Below are 23,867 nucleotides of genomic sequence, written 5' to 3' on the forward strand. Positions count from 1 at the left end.
AACTGCCCCCTCATGGTCAGTGAGCTCCCACAGCGGGAGCGCCACTAAGCCAGAAGCCGGGCTGGGCTCATTGCTGGCGAGTGCAGCTGTGGCAGCAGGAGCCTCTCCTGCCTCCGCGGCAGTGCTACAGTGGGGCCATGATGAGCGGGAGTGGCATGGTGCCTGGCCCTGGTTTGGTCTCCTCCCCAGCCGCCTGCCACATGGCGCACTGCTACATCCCTCAGGGGATGTCAGACTGCCGGTTTAGGTTCGGCCTTCGGGGATTAGGCCTAAACCAGCTGTCCGACATCCCCCTATGGGTCCTGGATTGCTAGAGGCCTCTAGTATGGTATAAGAAAGTGGTCCAGTTTCTTTCTTTTTTTTTTAATGTATCTGTCCAATTTTCCCAGCACCACTTGCTGAAAATCATTTTCAATTCTTAAAATTTTCTTAAATTCGAAGATGTTTGTATTTTAGCATTCTTCTTTTTTTTTAAAGCATTCTTCTTTTGCATTATAAGTAAGTTTTCACAAATGTGGGCTTCAAATGCAAGTCAAAGGATGGTTGCATTTACTTGAACTTGACTGCTCTAGTCCTCAGGTGGGGCAGTCAGTAATGTTCTCTGATCTCAGACCTTAACTTTGTTTACATAGTGGTAAATGGAGCTGTCTGGAATGATTTTTTAAATACTGTCATATAGAAAAGGAATTATTAGGCTGACCCATATGAAATGGCCAATATTAGCCTTTTTAATCCTACAAAAAATGGCAAGTTTATATGGTTCAACCTAATAGGTTCAAGAGGAGGTAATTTGGGAGAAACCATTTGTATTTGGTTTTAAGAAAGAATTTTAGAATATATCAGAGGTTAGAGCTTTTAATTTCTCTACTGACATGCTTGTTCTATAGCAGGGGTGGGCAACCTTTTTGTGAGTGCGTGACAAAACCAGCAAAGTCTCTGACTCAAAATTCTTCTGTGTGCCAACCCTAATTTTTTGAGAACATGTTACGCCTACTTGACATCTCTTAAGGTGTACGTATGTGAAGAACCTTGGAGAAATAATAAAATTCATTCGAGTAACAAAAACAGTATATGATGATGAAAAATACATTTATTTTTTAATGTATACATGTATACTGATAGTCCGACAGAAAACTTTATGACTCCGTTTGATATTATCAGTGGGACTTTTGCTGCTGCATCACTGATGACAGAGATTTTACATCAGGTTTATATTTCATGACCTTCAGAGATATGCACGAGCTACTACTTTCATCCGTCAGGCTACTCCTATTACGAGACTTAACAAAATTCATCACTGAGAACAAAAATTCACAAGCGTATGTGGATGAAAACATGGAGAGTAACGCTGTTGCAAAGTTTTTTAAACAGAAAAAATTTTCTGGAATGGCATTCCAAGTCCTCAATAGTTTGTTTTCGACACTATTGAAATTGCTCTTCCCCTCTCTCGTCAATCCATGTCTATGGTCTTTAAGATAACTTGTTATGTAAAATTACTTATTTATCTAAGATGCACCTACACTGAATTTATCTGAAAAATAAAATAGTCGATATTAAGGAAAAAATTGTAAATGGAAGATTATAAGAGAGGGTTTTGCGTGCCAGCAAAAGTTACTGGCGTGCCATGTTTGGCACGCGTGCCAGGGGTTGCCCACCCCTGTTCTAAAGTATTAGTCTGAGAAATATCTCTTGTCCGGATGGAAAATGATTTTAAGGAGTTCTGCTTTGGGATGTGTGTATATAATTTTTTACTTGTTTGAATTGCCTATATAACAGCATCCATCAGCTCATCAAGCCTACCAGTTTTGCAATCATACCCTAGTGCTCCATAGAGTATGATTTATATTGAGTTTAAGGATTTAAAAATTTATTTTGATTATGGAATGTACTTTAAGAAGTAATCATATTTATGAAGTTTCAGCACACTATTTGCTTCTAATGGAACTTGTATCATTCATTGCATTTAGGAAAAATTTGTTTCACTCAAGAGAGCATATTCTTGAGTAACCTATTCTGTAGAGGCGTGGCTTGAGTTTAAGGTGATTCCTCATCCAGTGAGGGCACTGAAGGGAGTCCTCAATAACAGATTTTCTAACACATGAAGGCCTTGTGACAGCTTTATTTTTTGTCACTGATGCATGATAGACCATTGCCTTCTGTTTGTTTTTTTCTGGGGGTGTGGGGGTTCAGACTTTGTCTCTTGAATTTGATCATTGAGCCATCTAAGTTCTCCTCATGCCTTCCAGCTCCATTCAATTGGTTGTTTGTTTTTTATAGTCTCTGAGCCCTTTTGATGAAACAAAGTACGAGGTAGTGAAATCTCAAAAACATTTAATATTAAAACCTTTGTAACAGTTACACTGTCCTTGTGTAGAAACTGCTGTAAGATCCTTTAGGTGTATAAAGAGATCCCACTAGAAGAATCCCTAGTTCTGTTCACACAGATTGCTACTGGAATGCTGGTGAATCAGAGTCTGGCCCAATTCATGAGTAACAAGTGCTGGGGTGGGATCCTGATTTTTGTTTTTAGGGTTTCCCCTTCTTTTCCCAAAGTCTGAGAACTAGGGCAGCTTTGGAAAACAACAGCATGTTGATCTTTTCTTTCAAAATGTGAATCACAGTTGAGTCGCTATTATTTACCCTAAAGTTCTATTCCTTCTCTCTCCAAACAGTAATCTTTGGGAGGTAATGGCAGTCTGATTGATGTCTCCTGCTACATATGCATGCTATTCTTTCACTTTCTATTTCCATGTGTTAATTTGTGTGTTTTTTCTTCTTTTTTTCTAGTAACAAATACTTTTAAGAAAACAGGTGATATTGTGACATCTAAAGCACCAGCTGTTGACCTAGACCACAAATTTAGGTGCAAGGTTGTGGATTGTTTAAAATTTTTCCGCAAAGCCAAGCTGTTGTACTATCACATGAAGTATTTCCATGGAATGGAGAAGTCTCCAGAGCCAGAGGAGAGTCTAGGAAAGAGGCATGTCCAAACAAGGGGCTCTTCAGCTTCCGACAGGGCCAGCCAGGAGAGCCTGACCAGGAAGCGAGTCTCTGCCAGCTCCCCAAGTAAGTATTTTCATTCTGTGTTGTATCTGTATCATGGAGCACTCTGCTGCTCAAGTCTCAGTGGTTATATTTCTAACATAGAAAGCAGGTGTTGATGTGGTCCAATTGAGTCCCAAAAGATCGAAAATGACAAGTGATCCTCAGGGATTGCATTATGGGGGAAGCAGAAATACCTAACTCATTCTTACCTCAGCCTCTTGCTGTTCAAGTTACCTTGAGAAAGTCCCTTAGCCTTTGAAGGCTTTTGGTACTCCCAGTATGAAGTAGCGACAGTCAAGGGAAGGGAACTTCTTCCAGAGCCAGCAAAAGAATTTGTGCTCAGAAGAGCATGGCTGCAATCATCCCATCCTCCATCCCTGCCTGCAAAAGAACAAAAGAACTAAAAGATGATATGTGATTTTCCTGGATGGTCAAAATTTGAGTCTGATTTTATGATAATTGCAACTGAAAATGTTTCTCTATAGCATTGTTTATTTTGCATAGACACTACCCTAGTGTAAGGGTTACCATAAAATCTCATGTTCATGTTTTATTATAGAGAACCTTTTTGGAGATTTCTTTTGAAATTCATAGAAATTGAGAAATTATATTTTTCTGGGGAATTGCAGGAGAATTAATGAGTTTTTAGTAAATTCTACAAGCTTCCTGGCTTTTTACCTAAAACGGTAACATTATTGTATACTAGAGGCCCGATGCACGAAATTTGTGCAAGAGTAGGCCTTCCTTCCCCTGGCTGCTGGCACTGGCTTCCCTCTGGCACTTAGGACCCGGGCTTCCCTCCGGCTGCTGGCAGGTACCCAGGACCTGGGTTTCCCTCGCAGCCCTGGCTTTGTCCGGAAGGACGTCCGGTCTAATTAGCATATTACACTTTTATTATTATATTTAGCTTATAGCTTCTCCATTAAAATACATAGGTATTCGATGGCATGTGAAACTCCTGGGGCATCTGACAGCATGAAAATCAGGTTTCAGGACAGTAGGGCAGGGCCATGCAGACTAAGGTGGTCTCTTGACCCTCTGTACGAACCCAATAGATGGGGTGTTGCTATTTGGTATAATTAAGAAACCTGGGTGATTGAATTTCTACTTTGATTTACTGCCCTTGGATCTCATATTAATATAAAGTAAGTCTTCACTTTATGTTGTCAGTAGGTTCTGTGACTTTAAGTGAAACAATGTATAATGAAGCCAATTTTTTTTACCATAGGCTAATTGATCTAAATAATTAAGTCCTGCTTCTGCCACTAACCAGCAGGAGCCTCTGTTATTATTATCTGTGAACCCGGTTCAGTATACGTTCATGTTGCTGGCTATCAATGAGAGCAAACATAGCAGGGTATTCAGGAGATTCCACAGGCCTCAGCGCTCCAGAAGGCACCCCCTGTTCTAGGCATCTCCTCCTACTTTTCTCCCATCAAGGCCTCTGACCATCTCCTCACTGTTTTGCTGGTACTTGACTAATCTGATAACTAAATTTCTTAAGATTTGAAAGAATAAAACCAGCTTAATAGCTCACTTGTTTTCTTGGCATATCTAAGTTTCACCTCAGACTTCTAAGAAAACCCTTATCTTTAGGAGTAGAATTTCAGACATTTTAGGGGAGTTCAGCTGGGGAGATGTTTCTGGATGAGACTCTGACACCAGGCAGCCTGTGTCCTGGTTTATAGGCATTGTGAACTTGACCTTATGCTTAAGTGAAAAACAGAATATTAAAGGATTTGTGCTGCTTGGGGATAATTACTGTAAAAAAAAGTACCCTCCTTTTGCTGAGTGCTCAGATTATGACCGATGGAAACTTGGGTTCTAATAGATTTCTCAGATGGAGATTCCTGACCAGAAAACTCTGCAGAGATGATTTTTTGGTGTAACCCCTCAATTTTCCTGCCAGTAATGTTGAGTGGGAGAAGCTGTTCTGGTCTGAGAGTCCAGAGACTAAGTCTTTTCTATTTATTTTATAATATTTTTTTATTGATTTCAGAGAGGAAGGGAGAGGGGGAGAGAAACATCAATGATGAGAGAGAATCATTGATCGGCTGCCTCCTGCACACCCGCTACTGGAGATGGAGCCTGAAACCTGGGCATGTGCCCTGATCACCGGAATCAAACCAAGACCTGCTGGTTCATAGGTTAACGCTCAACCACTTAATCATATTGGCTGGGCCAAAGACCAAATCTTTGTAGCAATCCTGCTATTGTCTACTTGTGCTCTGAGCTCATTACGGATCTGACTTCCTCATTTCTGAAGTGATGATGTAGGGTACAAAAGCACATGAACAGATACAGTGAAAAGGGCCAAGTCCAATGTCAGGGACATATAAAGTACTGTGGGAACACAGATTCAGATTTTGCCTATAGAGCAGGATGAGATGTTGAGAGGAGAAGGCGACATTTGAGTTAGCTTTAAAGGGTATGGGTAGGTAAGGGTTGGGCCAGAAGTCAGAGGAATAGGAAAGGCATCCCTCTGCTGGGAACAAGCAGAGCAAAGGTTTACAGTCATCGAGGACAACAAACTGTCAATGATAGTCTGTCCCTAAAGTGCCCTTCTGACTCTTACTTTCAGATGTTTCCTCTTCCCTGAGTTAAGCCTTTAGTCTCTCATAAGTGAATTTGGAAGGTCAGTGTAGATTTGCTTTTCCAAATGAGGTTTCTTACGGTGCCAGAATACATTTAATAAATTCTCTTCAGGGGCAAGTTTAGGCTTCCTTGGTACTGTATTGGGTTTGTTTCTGCATATGTGAGTTCAGTCCAGAGTAGAGGTTTGGCTCACAAAGAATATTCTAGGATGAAAGGGAACCTTTGGTTCATGTTCTCACTCTGGATAAATCTTAGCTTTAGGCCAGAATGAGCCTTTGGGCAGTGGGTGCTTCTTTGTCACCATCTGCACATTTTTTCTTGTGGTATTAGACTGGCCTTCTGATAGGGACATGTGCTTTCTCCTTTAATGGAAGAGAGTAATATGAGCTTAATTAGGGTATAGATTACTATGTCAAAGTAGTTGGCTTTAACAAGACAGGTTTATTTCCTTCTCTGGTCAGACTGCAAGCGCCCACAGTGGCTCTGTGAAATTGTCCAGAACTAGCCTTTTCCTCATTGTTCCATCAGGCCTAAGGTTAAGGTGTTGTTCTCCTCTGCATGATCCAGAATTGCTTACCACCTTGCCTTCTTTTAGCTGCTGGGAAAGGAAAGGAAGGGCATGCTTCTTTCTTTTAAGGGCACAACCCAAAAGTACCACAATCACTTCTGTTCATATCCCAAACATATGTACCTGGCTCTAACTCTGTCAGGGGAAGCTGGAAAATGTACTCTCTTCTTGTAGAAGAAGTGGGGAAAAAAGGGTATTGGAGAATGCATAGCAGTCTGTGTCATATGAGCTACGGCAGAAAAATATAGGGTTTGAGGGAGGGACTTATTGGAGGGCTATTTTTGGCTGATGTCTGGGTGGGATCCCTGGTAGGGGATGATGGGAGATGAAGCTGGGAGAGTAGACACGGTGAAATGATGGTGTTAGGCCATGAGCATCACTTCCTCTGATAGACAATGAGAATCTTTCCAAGAGAATACCCACTTCTACTCTGTACTTGAGCTGCCATCCCCTCATGCAGATCAGAACACGCTCTAGTCATTGCTTATGTCAGCTGTGTGGCCATGCTCTGTGGTATACAAGCAGTTCTCCCATAGGTGAGAGTGATATTCTTTCCTCTTTCCTCCTGGAAGCAGCAGTTTGCTGCCCTTCTTCTGTCATAAGTTAGTGATGATGTGATGGAGAAATAGGGAGCAGCCCTGGCCGGGTGGCTCAGTTAGTGGGAGCATCATCTTACACCAAAAGGTTGCAGGGACGATTCCTGGGCAGGGCACATACTTAGTTGCAGGTTTGATCCCTGGTCGGGGTGCGTATGGGAGGCAACCGATCAATATTTCTCTCACATTGATGTTTCTCTCTTTCTCTAAAATTAATAAAAACATATCCTGGGTGAGGATTTTTAAAAAAGCTTGAAAAAAAAAAAAAGAAAGAAAGCAGGCTGTGTGTACACAGGAAACAAGAAGGGCCCTGGTATTTCTCCTGATGGGTATCTGCAGCCTGAGGAAAGGACAATGGCTATCCTGGAAAAGCCATGCCCTACTCGGGGGACAAGCTGTTCTGTGATACAGAACCCTGGCAGGAAGTCGTTCTGTCCAGCTGAGTCTGAGCATTCAGAAAGAAGCTCTATAGGCAGGTTACAGGTTTTGTGGATCCTGGAACAATTGGTCAAGCTGTCTGAAGAGAGAACTGATAGCACACGGCACCACTTTCTGAGCAGACAGTATCACAAGCAAGATAATAACAGTTAACATTTGAGTACTTGCCATGTGCTGGGCACTGTTTCAAATTCTTCACTTGTATTGTCCTATTTAATCCTCAAAACAAACTCTATGAGGCAGGTACTATTGTTACCACTTTATAGATTAGAAACTGAGGTGCAAATGGGATGGATTAACTTGAACCACTATCTATCTATCTATCTATCTATCTATCTATCTATCTATCTATCTATCTATCAATCAGGTGGTGGAGCCATGATTTGAATCTAGTTGCTGAGCCCATACTCTCATTTCTAGGCTCTGCTGTCTATTAGGACTCAAGGGAAGGAAGCTCTGCCTGTTGTTACCTTCTCTGCCCCTGTTCCTCAAGGACTCACCTGGATTAGTTTAGTCCCTGCTGGGCAACTCTTCCTGTGAACTCTGCCACCTAAGGCCACATATGACTTCATAAGCTTTAGCTAGAAGCCAAGGTGCACCTCTGAAGGCTTCTCTTTTCTCTTTGTGTTCAGAGAACATGGGCTTCTCTAGAACAGTTCCAAGAATCTTTTCTTTTTATCCTCATTGTTTGCTCCTCTAATTAAAACCTCAGGGAGGACTCTCTGAAGCTTAATGTGACCATATTTCTGACCAGCTGGGACACTTGGGGTACTTTTACTTATAAGTAACAGGAAACGCAATTTGAATTGACTTCTTAATAAAGGAGCTGTGTTAGCTCACTCACTAGAGAAGTCCAGAGAAGGTATTGCTCCAGGACTATTGGTTGAGGACCTAGTGTCTTACTATCTTGCCTGTCATTGCTGTTTTCAGATTGAGTACCTTTGTTATAGGATGGTAGCCCGTAACATATGCTGCTTCATTCAAATCTAACAAGAGGGTAAGAGCTTATTACTCTTTTAATAAGTGTTGGACCAGAGTCCAAAGTTTGGGTCAGATTAGTCCATTCCTGTTCCTGCCTTATGCACCAGTTGGCCCAGGCTCAGATTATCTAAGGCTGTCACTGTGACAAGGGGCATGGGATTACTCTTATTGGTTTAACTCAATATGGAGTCATTTCTGTCCAAACCCCTTAAATGCTGCACAGTGAAGTAAGGGTAGGGGAGGTTATGGGAGATTCCCACCTGTCTGCTACATTAGCAAGTACAAAGTGAGGAAAGAAACCTGCACAACCAATGAAGGGGTGGTTGTGGTGTTGAGAACAGCTCCATGCCATGTGCTCATTTCCTATTACAGGGCCCGAGGCTTCCCAGATCTTTTTTTTTGAGGAACACTGTTTTAATTACACCTGTGGACTCCGGGAATAATTTCCAAATCAGAGTGAAGAAACATGCAGAGAGCGTGTCTATATATATCCCTCTGGGGTCTTTGTCTTGCAGATATGGTTGCACCCCCTTATGGGCTTATAGGAAGGCCCCCAGGTGTTGGGGGTTCCCAAGTCATATGGATGATCTGTCCTGGGGCCAGAGATAACGACCTTCCCCCACCCCTCCCTCCCAGGGTAGTGCATTGTTCAGTTTTTATGGCCTGACAGGCCTTGCAAGACCAGTTTCCTCCTCATTCCTCCCCCCCCCCCCCCCTTGTCCCACAAGCTTCTTTTGGTCAGAGGTCACCTTCCACTCAGACTGGATGTCACTCCGCTGGTGGGCTGCCTTCACCTGGGAGTGGTGGATCCAGGTGTTTAGTCCTGCAACCTTGAGAGTTGTGGGGGTGGTCAGGATGACGGTATGTGGTCCCCTCCAGGTAGGAGTCAGTCCTTGGGTGGTCTTTACCCAAACAGAGTCACCAGGTTGAAAGCTCGGACGTGCTTCTGGATTGCTCTCTGGATAGACTGTAAAGCCTGTAAGAACTGATTCCTCCCTGGACATTCCCAGATCTTTTTTTTTTTTTAATTAAATCTTTATTGTTCAGATTATTACATTTGTTCCTCTTTTTTCCCCCCATAACTCCCCTCCTTTCAGCTCCCACCCCACCCTCCGCCCTCACTCCCCACCCACTGTGTTCATCCATAGGTGCACGATTCTTGTCCAGTCTCTTCCCGCATCTCCCACACCCCTTTTCCCCCCAAGAATAGTCAGTCCATTCCCTTTCTATGTCCCTGATTCTATTATAATCACCAGTTCATTCTGTACATCAGGTTATTTATTCACTTGATTCTTAGATTCATTTGTTGATAGATGCATATTTGTTGTTCATAATTTGTATCTTTACCTTTTTCTTCTTCTTCCTCTTCTTAAAGGATACCTTTCAGCATTTCATATAATACTGGTTTGGTGGTGATGAACTCCTTTAGCTTTTCCTTATCTGTGAAGCTCTTTATCTGACCTTCAATTCTGAATGATAGCTTTTCTGGGTAAAGTAATCTTGGTTGTAGGTTCTTGGCATTCATCACTTTGAATATTTCTTGCCACTCCCTTCTGGCCTGCAAAGTTTCTGTTGAGAAATCAGCTGACAGTCGTATGGGTATTCCCTTGTAGGTAACTGAGTTTCTTTCTCTTGCTGCTTTTAAGATTCTCTCTTTGTCTTTTGCTCTTGGCATTTTAATGATGATGTGTCTTGGTGTGGTCCTCTTTGGATTCCTTTTGTTTGGGGTTCTCTGCGCTTCCTGGACTTGTAAGTCTATTTCTTTCACCAGGTGGGGGAAGTTTTCTGTCATTATTTCTTCAAATAGGTTTTCAATATCTTGCTCTCTCTCATCTTCTGGTACCCCTATAATTCTGATGTTGGTACGTTTGAAGCTGTCCCAGAGGCTCCTTACACTATCTTCGTATTTTTGGGTTCTTTTTTCATTTTGCTTTTCCGGTTGGGTGTTTCTCGCTTCTTCGCATTTCAAATCTTTGACTTGATTCTTGCGCTCCTCTGGTCTGCTGTTGGGAGTCTGTATAATATTCTTTATTTCAGTCAGTGTATGCTTACTTTCTAGATGGTCCTTTATCACACCATCGAGGGTCTCATTAGATTTCCTGTACAACTCATCAAGTTTATCGACAGACTCTAGAAGCCTCTTGAGAGACCTCAAAAGTGTGGTTCTGAACTCAATATCCTCCCTTGATAGTTTTGTCCTCTTTCTTTGTCTCCGCATTTTTTACGCTTTCTTGGTACACCCCCTAGTGGTCTTTGTGCGCAGTCTTGTTGTAGTTAAGCCTTGATTGTTATAGTTAATACTAGAGGGATTTGACCTCCAGGCCGACTGGCTGTGCTAATCTAGCCTTTGCCTGAGGCTATCCAGCAAGTGGCTCTGTGCAGGGCTTGGGCGGGGCGGGTCCCACAGGATCAACAGGGCGGAGGAGGGAGCAGTTATGGCTGCTCTCAGTCCGTCCCCAGGGGCTCTGCCTCTCTGTCCCAGCAACAGCTGCAAACCTCGGAGGGACCGTAGCCAGACAGTCCTGCTTCTCCTGTTTGAGTCTGGGTCCCTAGAGACTCGCCCGGATCTGGAGCTCAGAGTCTGAGGCTCCCTCCGGATTGAAACAGACAACCACGCCCTCAGCCACCAGCCCACGCCTCGTGCACTCCGCACCTTAGTATTTTACTTCAGCACTGCGCCTCCTCTGATTCTCGGTTCCTCCTAGTTGTAGAACTTCCATTCAGCCAGCCTTCCTGTGGTTCTGGATGATGTCCGTTCCGTCTTTTAGTTGTATTTTTGAAGTGGTTGTTAGAGGCAGCAAACTCCGGCATTAACCTATGCCGCCATCTTGGTTTCTCCTCCCCAGATCTTTTAATAGGTCTGAGTTCATCTTTTTCTGTACACCAGTTTATGTGATCTTGCAGCTTCTCTGAATTTCACTTCTTCCTCTGCAAAGTAGTAATAATGTTATGGTATAGCTGTATTTTATGCAAAATTGAAGTTTAAGAGTTTGAAGTTGTGTGATATTAAAAAATCTTACCTTAATGTACAAAATTTGAATTAATGCAAATCCCAAGAAACAGAAAACTCATCAACCACATGATTTCAAAGCTGGTAGGCCAATGAGAGTGTGTTTAGTATACCTTCATTTTATGGGAACATTAGTCAGGAATTATGTTAGTTTGAATAATGTGGGGTCTTCGGGAATCCCTTGTATGGAATGAGTTGCCCCACCCTTCACTTACTGCCTACTGGTTTCCCTAAACGATGTGATGCTGTTTTTGTTTTATATTTTTATTTCAGAGAGGAAGGGAAAGGGAGAGAGACATAGAAACATTAGTGATGAGAGCAAATCATTGATCAGCTGCCTCCTGCATGCTCCCTACTGGGGATCGGGCCAGCAACCCAGGCATGTTCCCTTGACCAGAATCGAACCAGGGACCCTTCAGTCCGCAGGCCGATGCTCTATGCACTGAGCCAAACCAATTAGGGCTGATGCTGTTTTATAAAAATGGGAAATGCAAAAAAGATTGTTGTTGAGAAGCCCAAAGGAACTCCCATACTTAGGTGCTAACTGGGTATGCCGTAGCCTAGATTTTGGGTATTTATACCTTGCATCTCCACCTCTCTATCTCAGGGATCCAGGACATAGGTGATACCTCTTCTTCAGCCAGTTCTGCTACTAATTGGGGTTATTGCTGTTAGCATTTCACAAAACTAATGGGTACAGTTTAGTTTGGAGGTCATTTTAACCAGAATTTGCAAATTAAAAATTGGATTGGGCAGCAGTTTCTATATGTGTGTGGGTGAAGATACATCATAGTACTCCTAGTACTCCTTCCTTTCAGTTGCCTCATGGTAAAGGCCAACTTTCCTTATAAGGCCCTGATCTGCCTGTAGCCCATTTCATCATCTTTTTCTCAACCTAATTCTAATTTCACTTCTGATGGAGACATACAGGCCTCCTTACTATTTACTGATTATATGGAAAAGCAATGGACTTTTGTATATTAACCTTGTATTTTGCAACCTTGCCATAATCACTATTAGTTCCAGTTTTTGTTTTGTTAATTCTTTGGGATTTTCCTACATAGATAATCATGTCTCTGCAAATGGAGTTTTAGTTCTTCCCTTCCCAATCTGTATTTTATTTCCTTATCTTACTGTACTGGCTAATAAGTCTAGTCTAGTACGATGTTGAGTTAGGAGTGTTGCGTGGGGACAACAAGTTTGAACAGGGAGTATTGATAACTTAAGGAGTTTTGCTGTGAAGAGTAGCAGAGAATGAAGTTGTGGTATTTGGTGAATTGTTCATTTTTAATGGGTATAATTCACAAAAAAATTATGTGAATTTTTTTATAAAAGGAAAAAATTATAAAAGGGAAAAAAAAGTATAAAGCAAAATCCTGACGCCAGGTTACACCTCAAGCCAATAAAATCAGAATTTCTGTGGGTGGGACCAGGGCAGTCACTTTTGAAAAATCTTCCCTGGTGATTGTAGTATGTAGCCAGGGAAGCACTGATAAAAGTAAGGTCAGGAAACTTTTTTTCTGTAAAGGGCCAGACAATAAATATCTTCAGCTTTGAGAGCCACAGGGTCTCTGTCAGCTCTGTGGTTGAGGTATGAAAGCAGTTATAGTCAGCAAGTAACCAATGAGCATGGTGTGTTTTAATAAAACTTATTTACAATAACAGGCAGTGGGCCAGAGTTTGCTGACCCCAGGTTTAAAAGACTAAGGTGATGGAGAAAGGGCTCCAAAGCCTTGAGGGCAGAACCAGACCCAGAATTCTGTTCTACCATTTGTTTTAGTTCTTCACGTTGGCCATGGTTAAGAATATAAACCCCAAGAGTTGAAAACAAAATGTTAGAATGCCAATACTTACACTTGTATTTAATTCTAGCTGCAAAAGACAAGGACAAGAATAAAGAGAAGAAATTCAAAGAGTTTGTGAGAATGAAGCCAAAGAAGAAAAAGAAAAAGAAGAAGAAAACCAAACCTGGTAATTTTTTCCTGTAGGGTGTTTCACTTGGGTTTCCTTAACATGAGTGGGCTGAGGGGTTGCTTTCTCCCCAGTCCTGGCCTCTGAGCTTGCACGGACAGGAAGGTCATCAGACCTGGTAGGCTCAGCCCTGGCAGGGGAGTTATAAGACCACATTGGAATTTAGGAAACCCTCCCTCTTACTTCATTGGCCAGTGTGCGCTGCCACAGGGAAGTGCATAGGAAAGCATCCTAGTAGCAGAGGATATGCAGATAAAGGACTGTATTTGTTTGCACACACGATTCAAACACACATCTCTGAAATCTTTCGGGAAAGGATTCACTTTTTATTATTTTTTTAATTTTAGAGAGGAAGGGAGAGGGAGAGAAAGATAGAAACGTCAACAATGACAGAGAATCTTTGATTGGCTGCCTCCTATACGTTCCCTACTGGAGATGGAGCCTGCAACCCGGGCAAGTGCCCTGACCTGGAATTGAATCATGACCTCCTGGTTCATAGGTTGATATTCAACCACTGAGCCTTACCAGCTGGGCAAGATTCAATTCTTGAAAAGTGTGTGTCTAGATCTCACAAAAAAAGTTTATTTTCAAAGAAAATCAGTGTTCCAACCTTGGTAGCTAGGCTTAGAAAAATAATCTTCTGGCTTAGAAAAACAGTTTTATCAGAAAAGATCAGGGAAGAAGGGTGATGATGAAGAGGAAGCTTTGGTTTTGAGGTTCTCAGAAGTAGCCGGAAGAATTAATCCCCAAGTCTCTCCTCCATACCACTTTACTCCTGAGCCTTTTAGCTGTTTAAGCAGCAGAGCTATTGGTTGGATGGGGTTGATTCTAGAACAGCGGTTCTCAACCTGTGGGTTGCGACCCCTTTGGGGGCCGAACGACCCTTTCACAGGGGTCGCCTAAATACATCCTGCATATCAGATATTTACATTACGATTCATAACAGTAGCAACATTACAGTTATGAAGTAGCAACGAAAATAATTTTATGGTTGTGGGTCACCACAACATGAGGAACTGTATTAAAGGGTCGCGGCATTAGGAAAGTTGAGAACCACTCTTCTAGAATGTCCTGATGTCCGGGGGTGGGTGCTTATTCCTTTCTGATCTTGGTTTTTCAGAATGCCCCTGCAGTGAGGAGATCAGTGACACCTGCCAGGAACCTTCTCCACCCAAGGCATTTGCTGTCACCAGGTGTGGGTCCTCTCACAAGCCTGGGGTCCATATGAGTCCACAGCTCCATGGCTCAGAATCTGGAAACAACAAAGGGAAAGTGATGAAAGTACCTGGTAAGGAGGCTCTCTGCTGGCTTGATCATTTGTATAGCTCTGTAGTCTGACAAGACTGGAATTATGTCGATTTTTTAAAATAAGTACATCAAATTAAATAAAGGCCATTAGCTGTGCCTTCCTTAAAGTTCCATTCTTTCCAACTTTGGTCTCTCAGGTACCTCCAGTGTATCTATAACCAAATTCATTATCCCCATCCCCTTGCACACCTGCTCCCCATTCCTTCATTTCTTATTTGATGGCCTCTGCATCCAACCTGGTTGCTCAAGGAAATCTGAGTCAACCCTGAAGGTTCCCCTTCTCCAGCAACTTGTAGGATGATTGTGAGTTTAAAAGGAGTTACTAAGTATGTGCAAAGTATTTAGAACAGTGTCTACAGAATAAGTGATAGCTAAAGGTTACCTGTAATTATAACTAGTCAGGCCCCAAGACCTAGCGATTTTAGTTCTGATTATAACTGGAATCTGCCCCTTTCACCACCATCCACAGTTAAAGGTGGCTCTGGATACAGACTTGACTAAGCCAGGTCCTGGCTGGATGGGGTGAGGTTGAGGAACATGTGTGAGTCCTTAGGGATGATGATCTGTGTGGTTCATGGAGGAGTTACAGCTTCTCGTCAATGAACCCTGTGACCTTGAGCAGCCATTTACCTTGGGCTTCTGTCTCAGCATACATCATTTGGGCTGTTACTAGATGACAAGCTAAGATTTAAAAATTTTTATAACATAATCTAAAATAGTGCCTGTTACTTTCCCTTTCCTCTCAGAGGAGGATAATCTGAGTGAGTCCTCTTCAGAGAGCTTTCTTTGGAGCGATGAAGAGTATGGCCAAGACGTCGATGTGACCACCAACCCAGATGAGGAACTCGATGGGGATGACCGCTATGATTTTGAAGTGGTCCGCTGCATCTGTGAGGTTCAGGAGGAAAATGACTTTATGATTCAGGTAGGTAGAGCTTCCAGGAGACAGGTATAGAGAAGCACACGCTGGTCCTTGGAGGGAATTTTGAGGGACTACAGTTACAGGCCAGCAAAAATAGTCACGTCAGAAGCCCCAGAGAGGCAGTTTTATCAGCAGCAGATTGAGCTTTGCTTTTTGGTTTAGCTTCCTCTGAATCTTGGGCTGGTGTAAATAGCTTATTAATAGAAGAAGAGAGAACTTGAGGGATTATTGACTCTAAACCTCTCATGCTCTGCCTGGGTCTGCTGGGATCCACAAATAGGAAGGGCCTAGCCTGTGGTCACACAGGATTTGAACAGCAGGGCTCTCCAAATTTCTGGAATAATCTTCCTGTGGATCCATACCTTCTGTCTGAGGTAAATTTTCTTTATGGCCTAAAGAAATGGAGGTCAGTTTTATAACTTGTCTGTTTCTTGTTCTTTATTTTCCTGATATTTGTATTTGTCATTTCCATCTCTGGGATGTGCCTGTGGGCCTCCCTGCCTGCTTGGGGAGATCATCACTGGCCTGCACCTGCTTTCCTATGGTTCCTCTCTTGCTCTTAATCACAGTTCTGGTGGAGGTGGTTCCTGTCTAGCTGACTCTAAGAGCTGTCATAAATACCCTATGTGCCTTGGCAGCTGCCTGGCTGTCCAGGGTACCTGAGTTCTTTAAGTAAATCATGGCTATGTTGGTTAGGATTCTTTGGGAGTTTCTTTCCTTTTGATTAGACTTTATGGTAATCTCTGGGAATTCAGGGTGCATGAGTAGTCTCAATTACTGCCTGATATTTATGACCTTAAGTATGCCTTAGGTTTGTGGTTTTCAAACTTTTTAAGTATCAGAACTCCTTTTCCTAATGGACTCTTTCACAGAAAATCAAAATGTTTAAAGGTAAAAGCAGCAGTTTAGGGAAAGTTCTGACTGTATGATCTTCACTTTCAAATTCAGAAATGTGTGCCCTGGCCCGTGTGGCTCAATGGTTGGAACCTGGGTCTGTGGATCAAGGGGTTGAGGGTTCAATTCCTGGTCAAGGGCATGTACCTGGATTGCAAGTTCATTTGATCCCTGGCCCCAGTCCAATTGCTGTGTCTCTTTCACATCAACGTTCCTCCCTCCCTCCCTCCATCCCTCCCTCCCCCCCCCAAAAAAAAAAAATTTTTTTTTTAAATAAAAGAAATGTGAATGGTGGGCCTAATCCAGGATTGTGACTGACAGTGGCCAACTTGGAGCATTTCAGTGGCTCAATTATTTTTCTCATTCTGAGAGATAAGCCTAATGCTGATAGCCTTTGTATGGGTGAGTTTTCCTAAACAACGTGTTATGTAGTCACTTTGATTAATCAGAGATGGGAGGAAAAACTTTGTTCCAAGGCAGCATAATGCAAAGCTAGCCTAGCAGCACAGAATTATATGTACTGGCAGGCTGTGTTTGTCTTAACATTAAGCTTGGAACATGTTTGAGTGCGCATTTTATTTTTTAAGTTTGGTTTTTAAAAGGATGTTGGAGATTGTTAGTTTTGGTTTTGTTAAATCCTCACCTGAAGATATGCTTTTTATTGATTCTAGAGAGAGAGGAAGGTTAGGGAGAAGAGGAGGAAGGGAAGGAGGGAAGGTGAGGGGGAGAGAGAGAGACATTGATTGATCACCTCTGGTACCGCAATCCAGGTATGTGCCCTGACCAGGAATTAAACCTTTGACCCTTTGGTGCACAAGGCGACACTTTATCCAACTAAGCCACACCATCTAAGACAAGATTCTTAGTTTTTATCCTGTCTCTGGATGTGTGCTCTGTTCTAGGCCTTGGAAGCCTGATTTGGTTCTCATTTGTCCATAGAAATCTTTAGTGGGTGAATAATGAAGGCCCCTCTGGCAACTTTGTTCTGGCTAATCAGTATGGGAGATAGTGCTGTTGTACTGTGGTCCTTTCTCCATTGATTTTTCTATAAGTAGCAAGGATCACAGGGTGTTTGGGGGTAGAGTTTGATGTGCCATTCTGTGCTTTATGAAGAAGCTAAGTTTGGAGCTATTGAGGTATACCAGCTGTTAATGGCAGAGTCCGGAACTGACTTTCATCTCCTGCTTCTCAGGCTCTACATGACCTTTCTCCCAGCTCAGCTTAGCACTGTGGCTTCCCATCTGGCATTGTGGTGATGATGAGCTCACTTCAGAACCCCTTTGGCTTTGTTGTAGACTTTTCCTGCTATCCACTTGCTGTCCATCTGGCTTTGTGTTATAGAAGGACAGTTTCTGACTTTCCCTGTCATGAGCAATGTACCTTTTCCACTCAGGAATTGTAGCAGAAGGCATACATAAATTTAGAGGGAGCTAAATGGAAAAAAATACATTTTAAACTGTTAAGATTTATTCATCATTTAGTTTTAAATGTGTTCGTTATCTAGGAAGGTTCAAATAAATTTTTCTTAAAATTTTAACTTACGTTGATAATTTGTACAACCCTAGAATACATTTAGAGTTTGTTTTCTGTAAACTACATACATTACTTTAGAGAAATGACTTTCTTTGACCATTTTCATTATTTGATTGGTAGCAACATTACTTTATTATTTGATTTTATTTACCAGTGCTAATTAAAATCACTAGGTTAAAATCTTACTTAGTAATTATGAATGTTTGAGAAATCTGGGTAACACATTAAATATTAACATCAGGGAACCCATTTGATATTTAAATTACTTTAATTACTCTAGGCCAGGTTTTGGCAAACATTTTCTGGTAGGACCAAATAATAAATATTTTAGGCCTTGAGGACCATATGGTATTTATTGCAACTACTCAACTGTGCCCTAAGCAGCCATAGGCAATATGTAAAATGAATGAGCATGTTCATATGATATTTTATTTATAAAAACAGGACTCTAGCTGGATTTGGCCTGTGGGCTGGAGTTTGCTGACCTTTGCCCTAGCACAGTGGTTCTCAACCTTTCTAATGCCGTGACCCTTTAATGCAGTTCCTCATGTTGTGGTGACCCCCAAACATAAAATTATTTTCATTGCTACTTCGTAACTGTAATTTTGCTACTGTAATGAATTGTAATGTAAATATCTGATATGCAGGATGTATTTTCATTGTTTGCGACCCACAGGTTGAGAACCGCTGTCCTAGAGCAACAAATATATATTAGATGCCAAACCCCAGTAAAAATTGTGTAGCAGTTTTAATAAGAAGTCCATTTTAAAACGTTGGTTTGTTTTAAAATTTATATTATTTATTTGTTGCTAGCTAATGCATTCACATAGTTCAAAGGCTAAAAGGTATATACATAGGTATACAGAGAAAAATCTTACCTCCATCTCTGTCAACAACCCTTCCCTAGAGGCAGCCCTTATCATCCTATATAATAATCCTATATAATAAAGAGGTAATATGCAAATTGACTCTCACTCTGTCACACTGTCACAAGATGGCTGCGCCCACAGCGGAGGCAGGGTTCCCATAACAAAGATGGCTGCGCCCACAGTGTGGCGGGGTTCCCGTAATGGGCCATAACGAGCGATCAGCAGGGACTGGAGGCTGTGCCCCCTGCCCAGTAGGGCTTGACGGGGAACCTTAGGCTGCGTCCCCTACCCTGGCACCGGGCCGGGGGACCTGAGGCTGTGCCCCCGACCCTGGTACCAGCCCGGGGGACCTGAGGCCGTGCCCCCCACCCGGCACTGGGCCGGGGGACCTGAGCCTGCGTCCCGCACCCGGCAGGGCTTGGTAGGGGCCCTGAGGCTGCGCCCCCCACCCAGTGAAGCTTGATGGGGGACCTGAGGCTGCGCCCCCTGCCTGGCAGGGCTTGACAGGGATGGGGCCGGCTGGGTCTGGATCTTGCCCAATGGGGGTGGGACCTGTCGGGTCTGGGTCTTGCGCGATTTCGAGGTGCACGCGGGTGGGTGGGGACTTGACTCTGGGTTCCGCGGCACACCCCAGATTCTGACAGGAGGAAGATTTTCATATACATTTTACTAATTTTCTTTCATCTCTCACACTTCTATTATAGAGAAAGGGCAAATAGCAATATTAAAATATTTCCTCTAATTAATTCCCTTTTAATTAAAAGTGTACGAATTTCGTGCACTGGGCCACTAGTTTTCATTTTGTATATCATTCCACAAACATTCTGTGGCCAAACATGTAATAATAAATATGTTCTCTCCATTCTTTTATTTGTGTGGTGAAATACACATAACATAAAATTTACGATTTTAACCATTTTTAAGTGCATTGGCATTGAATGCATTCACATTGATGTGCAACTGTCTTTTTTAAAATACAAATATTATTTTATATGTAGTATTTTCAAGATTTTTTTTTCATATAACAATGTATAAGTTGAAGTCCACTTCATTTTCAAATATGAAAAGCTTCCACATTCTTTTTTATAGCTGCATAATGGGTGGATGATAATTTATTTAACCCTTCTCCTATTGATGATGGACATTTAGATTGTTTCTAATCATAACAGTAGTGGGGAAAAAGAACGACAAAAAAACAATAAGTAAATAAAAATAATTATATCAGTGAACTAATGAATAATTTTCTGTAAGTATATCTGTGGGCCGAGTTTTGAAGTGGAATTCCTGGGCTAAAGGGTATGTGCATTTGTAAGTTTGGCAAATATTGCTATTTGTCATAGCAATATTACATAAACCCTCTCTGGAGGCAGTACCAAAGAAGTCTCACCAGCACCCTTGTTAGTATACAAGGTACTATCAGACTTTAACGAGAATTAGCCAGACTATTTTTAACCAGGGATAACAACTGTTAATATTTTGGAATACACATATACACAAGCATATATAAATGAACAGTATGTTCTTTAAAAACAGTTTTTCACAAGAATAAAATTTTTATGATGATGGTAATAAATGTTTACTAAAAAAACTTCAGGCAGTACATAAAGTTATAAAAAACTAGAAGCCCAATGCACGAAATTCATGCAAGATTAAGCCTTCCCTCACAGACCCGGCTTTGTCCGGAAGGACGTCTGGTCTAATAAGCATATTACGCTTTTATTATTATTTTTTAATTAAATCTTTATTGTCCAGATTTTTACAGTTGTTCCTCTTTTTTCCCCCATACCTCCCCTTCACCTGGTTCCCACCCCACCCTCAGCCCTTACCCCTCCCCCCCAACTGTCCTCATCCATAGGTATACGATTTTTGTCCAGTCTCTTCCCGCACCCCCCACACCCCTTTCCCCCCGAGAATAGTCAGGCCACTCCCTTTCTATGCCCCTGATTCTATTATAATCACCAGTTTATTCTGTTCATCAGATTATTTATTCACTTGATTTTTAGATTCACTTGTTGATAAATGGGTATTTGTTGTTCATAATTTGTATCTTTACCTTTTTCTTCTCCTTCCTCTTCTTAAAGGATACCGTTCAACATTTCATATAAGAACTGGGGTTAGTGGTGATGAACTCCTTTAGCTTTTCCTTATCTGTGAAGCTCTTTATCTGACCTTCAATTCTGAATGATAGCTTTTCTGGGTAAAGTAATCTTGGTTGTAGGTTCTTGGTATTCATCACTTTGAATATTTCTTGCCACTCCCTTCTGGCCTGCATAGTTTCTGTTGAGAAATCAGCTGACAGTCGTATGGGTACTCCCTTGTAGGTGACTGACTTTTTTTCTCTTGCTGCTTTTAAGATTCTCTCTTTGTCTTTTGCTCTTGGCATTTTAATGATGATGTGTCTTGGTGTGGTCCTATTTGGATTCCTTTTGTTTGGGGTTCTCTGCGCTTCCTGGACTTGGAAGTCTATTTCTTTCACCAGGTGGGGGAAGTTTTCTGCCATTATTTCTTCAAATTGGTTTTCAATATCTTGCTCTCCCTCTTCTTCTGGCACCCCCATAATTCTGATGTTGGTACGTTTGAAGTTGTCCCAGAGGCTCCTTACACTATCTTCATATTTTTGGATTCGTTTTTGTTTTTGTTTTTCCGGTTGGGTGTTTTTTGCTTCTTTGTATTTCAAATCTTTGACTTGATTCTTGTGATCCTCTAGTCTGCTGTTGGATCTCTGTATAATATTCTTTATTTCAGTCAGTGTATGCTTAATTTCTAGTTGGTCCTTTTTCATAACCTCGAGGGTCTCATTAGATTTCTTGAGGGTCTCACTAAATTTATTGGCGGTTTCTAGAAAATTCTTGAAAAACCTTATAAGTGTGGTTTTGAACTCTACATTCAGTAGTTTGCTTTCCTCCATTTCTGTCATTTGTGTCCTGTTTCTTTGTCTCCGCCTTTTTTATGCTTCCCTGTGTTGATAGAGTGGCTTTGTGTGCTAGGTGTCCTATAGGGCCCAGTGGCTCAGCCTCCCCAATTACTTGAGGTGGACACTCTTGGTGCACCCCTTTGTGGGCTTTGTGCACAGTCTTGTTGTAGTTAAGACTTGATTGTTGTAGATAACACTGGGAGGAATTGACCTCCAGGCCAATTGGCTGTGAGAATCAGCGGGAGAACTTCTGTGCTGGAGACACCCTTCTGGGGCAAGACTTGCTTCAGTGGGGCTTTGGTGCTCACTGAGTCTGCCCCCTGAGTGTGTCCCTTATGGATCTAAGGAGTTGTAATCTGGATGGTCCCACTCTGACCACTAGGTACACTGGCTCTTGGATCTCTAAGGAGGTGCTAATTTAGCCTCTGCCTGAGGCTACCCAGCAGGAGCTATGGAGAAATCTGCAGATTCCTCTTCTTTGTTTGGGGTTTGGAGGTGCCCAGATGAGGCCCAGCTGTGAAGCAATGCAAGCTGCTGTGGGGCCTGGGGCCTTCTTTTGGAAGTTCTGGGTCTCTCTGACCCAGCTGCAGTTTGTTAGGTAATTTTCAGATTGCAAAGGGCCAGGCCTTTCGTATGCAAAAGCCTCTGTGCACAGCTTGGGTGGGGCGGGGTCTCAGGGAATCAACAGGGCAGAGCTAACAACTATGGCTCTTCCTCAGTCCTACCCTAAGAGGTCCTGCGTCTCAGTGTCCCAGGTAATCGCTGCAAGCACCTCTGAGAGAAAGCCACCCTCAAGTTCTGCCTGCTGCCAGACAGGCCAGTTTCTCCCGTATGAGTCTGGGTCCCCAGAGACCCGCCCAGAACTGGAGTTCAGAGCAGTGGGGAGCTTGAGACTCCCTCCCGATTGAAAAAGACAACCGTGTCCTCAGTTGCCAGCCCTTTCCACGTGCGCCTCCGTACCTCTGCACTTTACTTCTGCACCTCCTCTGAGTCTCAGTGTGCTTTTCTCTTTCCTTCTAGTTGTAGAATTTCCACTCAGCCAGCCTTCCTGTGGTTCTGGATGATGTCCGTTTTGTCTTTTAGTTGTATTTTTGAAGTGGTTGTGCCAGGCAGCAATTTCCGGTGTTTACCTATGCTGCCATCTTGGTTTTCCCTCTATTATTATAGATTGATTGATATTTACATGTAATCCCCATACCTAGAAATACTGTGTATGCATATTATTAGTCTGGTTTTATTTCATATTAATTTATATTTATTCAAGTTACTTTACATTAATTTATTCTTTTAATGGTTGAATTGAACATCTTTTTATTTAAGAATCAGTTTTTTCTCTTTGACTGTTCATGTTATTTATCAATTTTTCTGTAGAATAGTGGGTCATTTTACTACTCATTTGTATAGGCTTTTTGTAGATGTGTTTTTGTATTGGCTGTTACAAAAAAACAGTTACAAATGTTTGTCATCTGGTTTTTGACTTATCTTACAGATTTCATGTTTTTATGCAGTCAGATATATTAAACTTTCCTTTAATAATTTCTGGGATTTGAATAACAGTTGCTTTCTCATTGGAAATTCATAAAAACTTATAGAAATGTTAATAAAAGAATTCTCATGGTTTCTTCTGGTATTTTTGAGGTTTCATTTATTCCATTTAAATATTTGATCTGCCTGGAATTTATCCTGGTGTAAGGTTGTCCCAACACTATACCCCACTCTTGCTATCCAGGAATCAGGAATAAGGTGCACCTTACCCTTGACTTAGTTTCTGTGTCCCTCAAGTAGTATTTAAAAATCTTTCTTCAGCCCTGGCTGGTTTGGGTCAGTGGATATAGCATCGGCCTGCGGACCGAAGGGTCCCACGTTCGATTCCGGTCAAGGGCACATGCCTGGGTTTCAGGCTCAATCTCCAGTAGGGGGTGTGCAGGCGGCAGCTGATCAGTGATTCTCTCTCATCATTGATGTTTCTCTCTCTCTCTCCCCTCTCCCTTCCTCTCTGAAATCAATAAAAGTATATTTAAAAAAATCTTTCTTGATAGAGATCTTGCATGTTTTGTTTTTAGATAGTCTTAGGTATTTTTTCCCCCCCCCCCCCCCCGGGTGGGATTTTTATTTTTAAAAAAGCCAAAGTATTTTTAAAAAAGAAAAACTTTCCGGGGATGTTTTTTATTTTCGAAAATATAACCTCCCAAAAAAAAGAAAAATGTATTTAGGGGCCCCCCC

General features: G+C 42.1%; 1 protein-coding gene across 7 annotated transcripts in view; it reads left to right on the forward strand.

Annotated features, from left to right (window-relative positions):
* Positions 1 to 23,867, forward strand: part of PHF20 (PHD finger protein 20) — a 132,341-nt gene that overhangs the window by 88,563 nt on the left and 19,911 nt on the right. For all 7 annotated transcript variants that reach the window (XM_006089479.3, XM_023754436.1, XM_023754437.1 and 4 more), the window contains 4 exons: positions 2,788 to 3,066; positions 13,106 to 13,204; positions 14,325 to 14,492; positions 15,259 to 15,437. In XM_006089479.3, coding sequence (XP_006089541.1) covers positions 2,788 to 3,066; positions 13,106 to 13,204; positions 14,325 to 14,492; positions 15,259 to 15,437 — 725 coding nt within the window. The remainder of the gene's footprint in view (positions 1 to 2,787; positions 3,067 to 13,105; positions 13,205 to 14,324; positions 14,493 to 15,258; positions 15,438 to 23,867) is intronic.

The sequence above is a fragment of the Myotis lucifugus genome, unplaced genomic scaffold (genome assembly GCF_000147115.1).
Source record: "Myotis lucifugus unplaced genomic scaffold, Myoluc2.0 scaffold_60, whole genome shotgun sequence".
NCBI lineage: Eukaryota > Metazoa > Chordata > Mammalia > Chiroptera > Vespertilionidae > Myotis > Myotis lucifugus.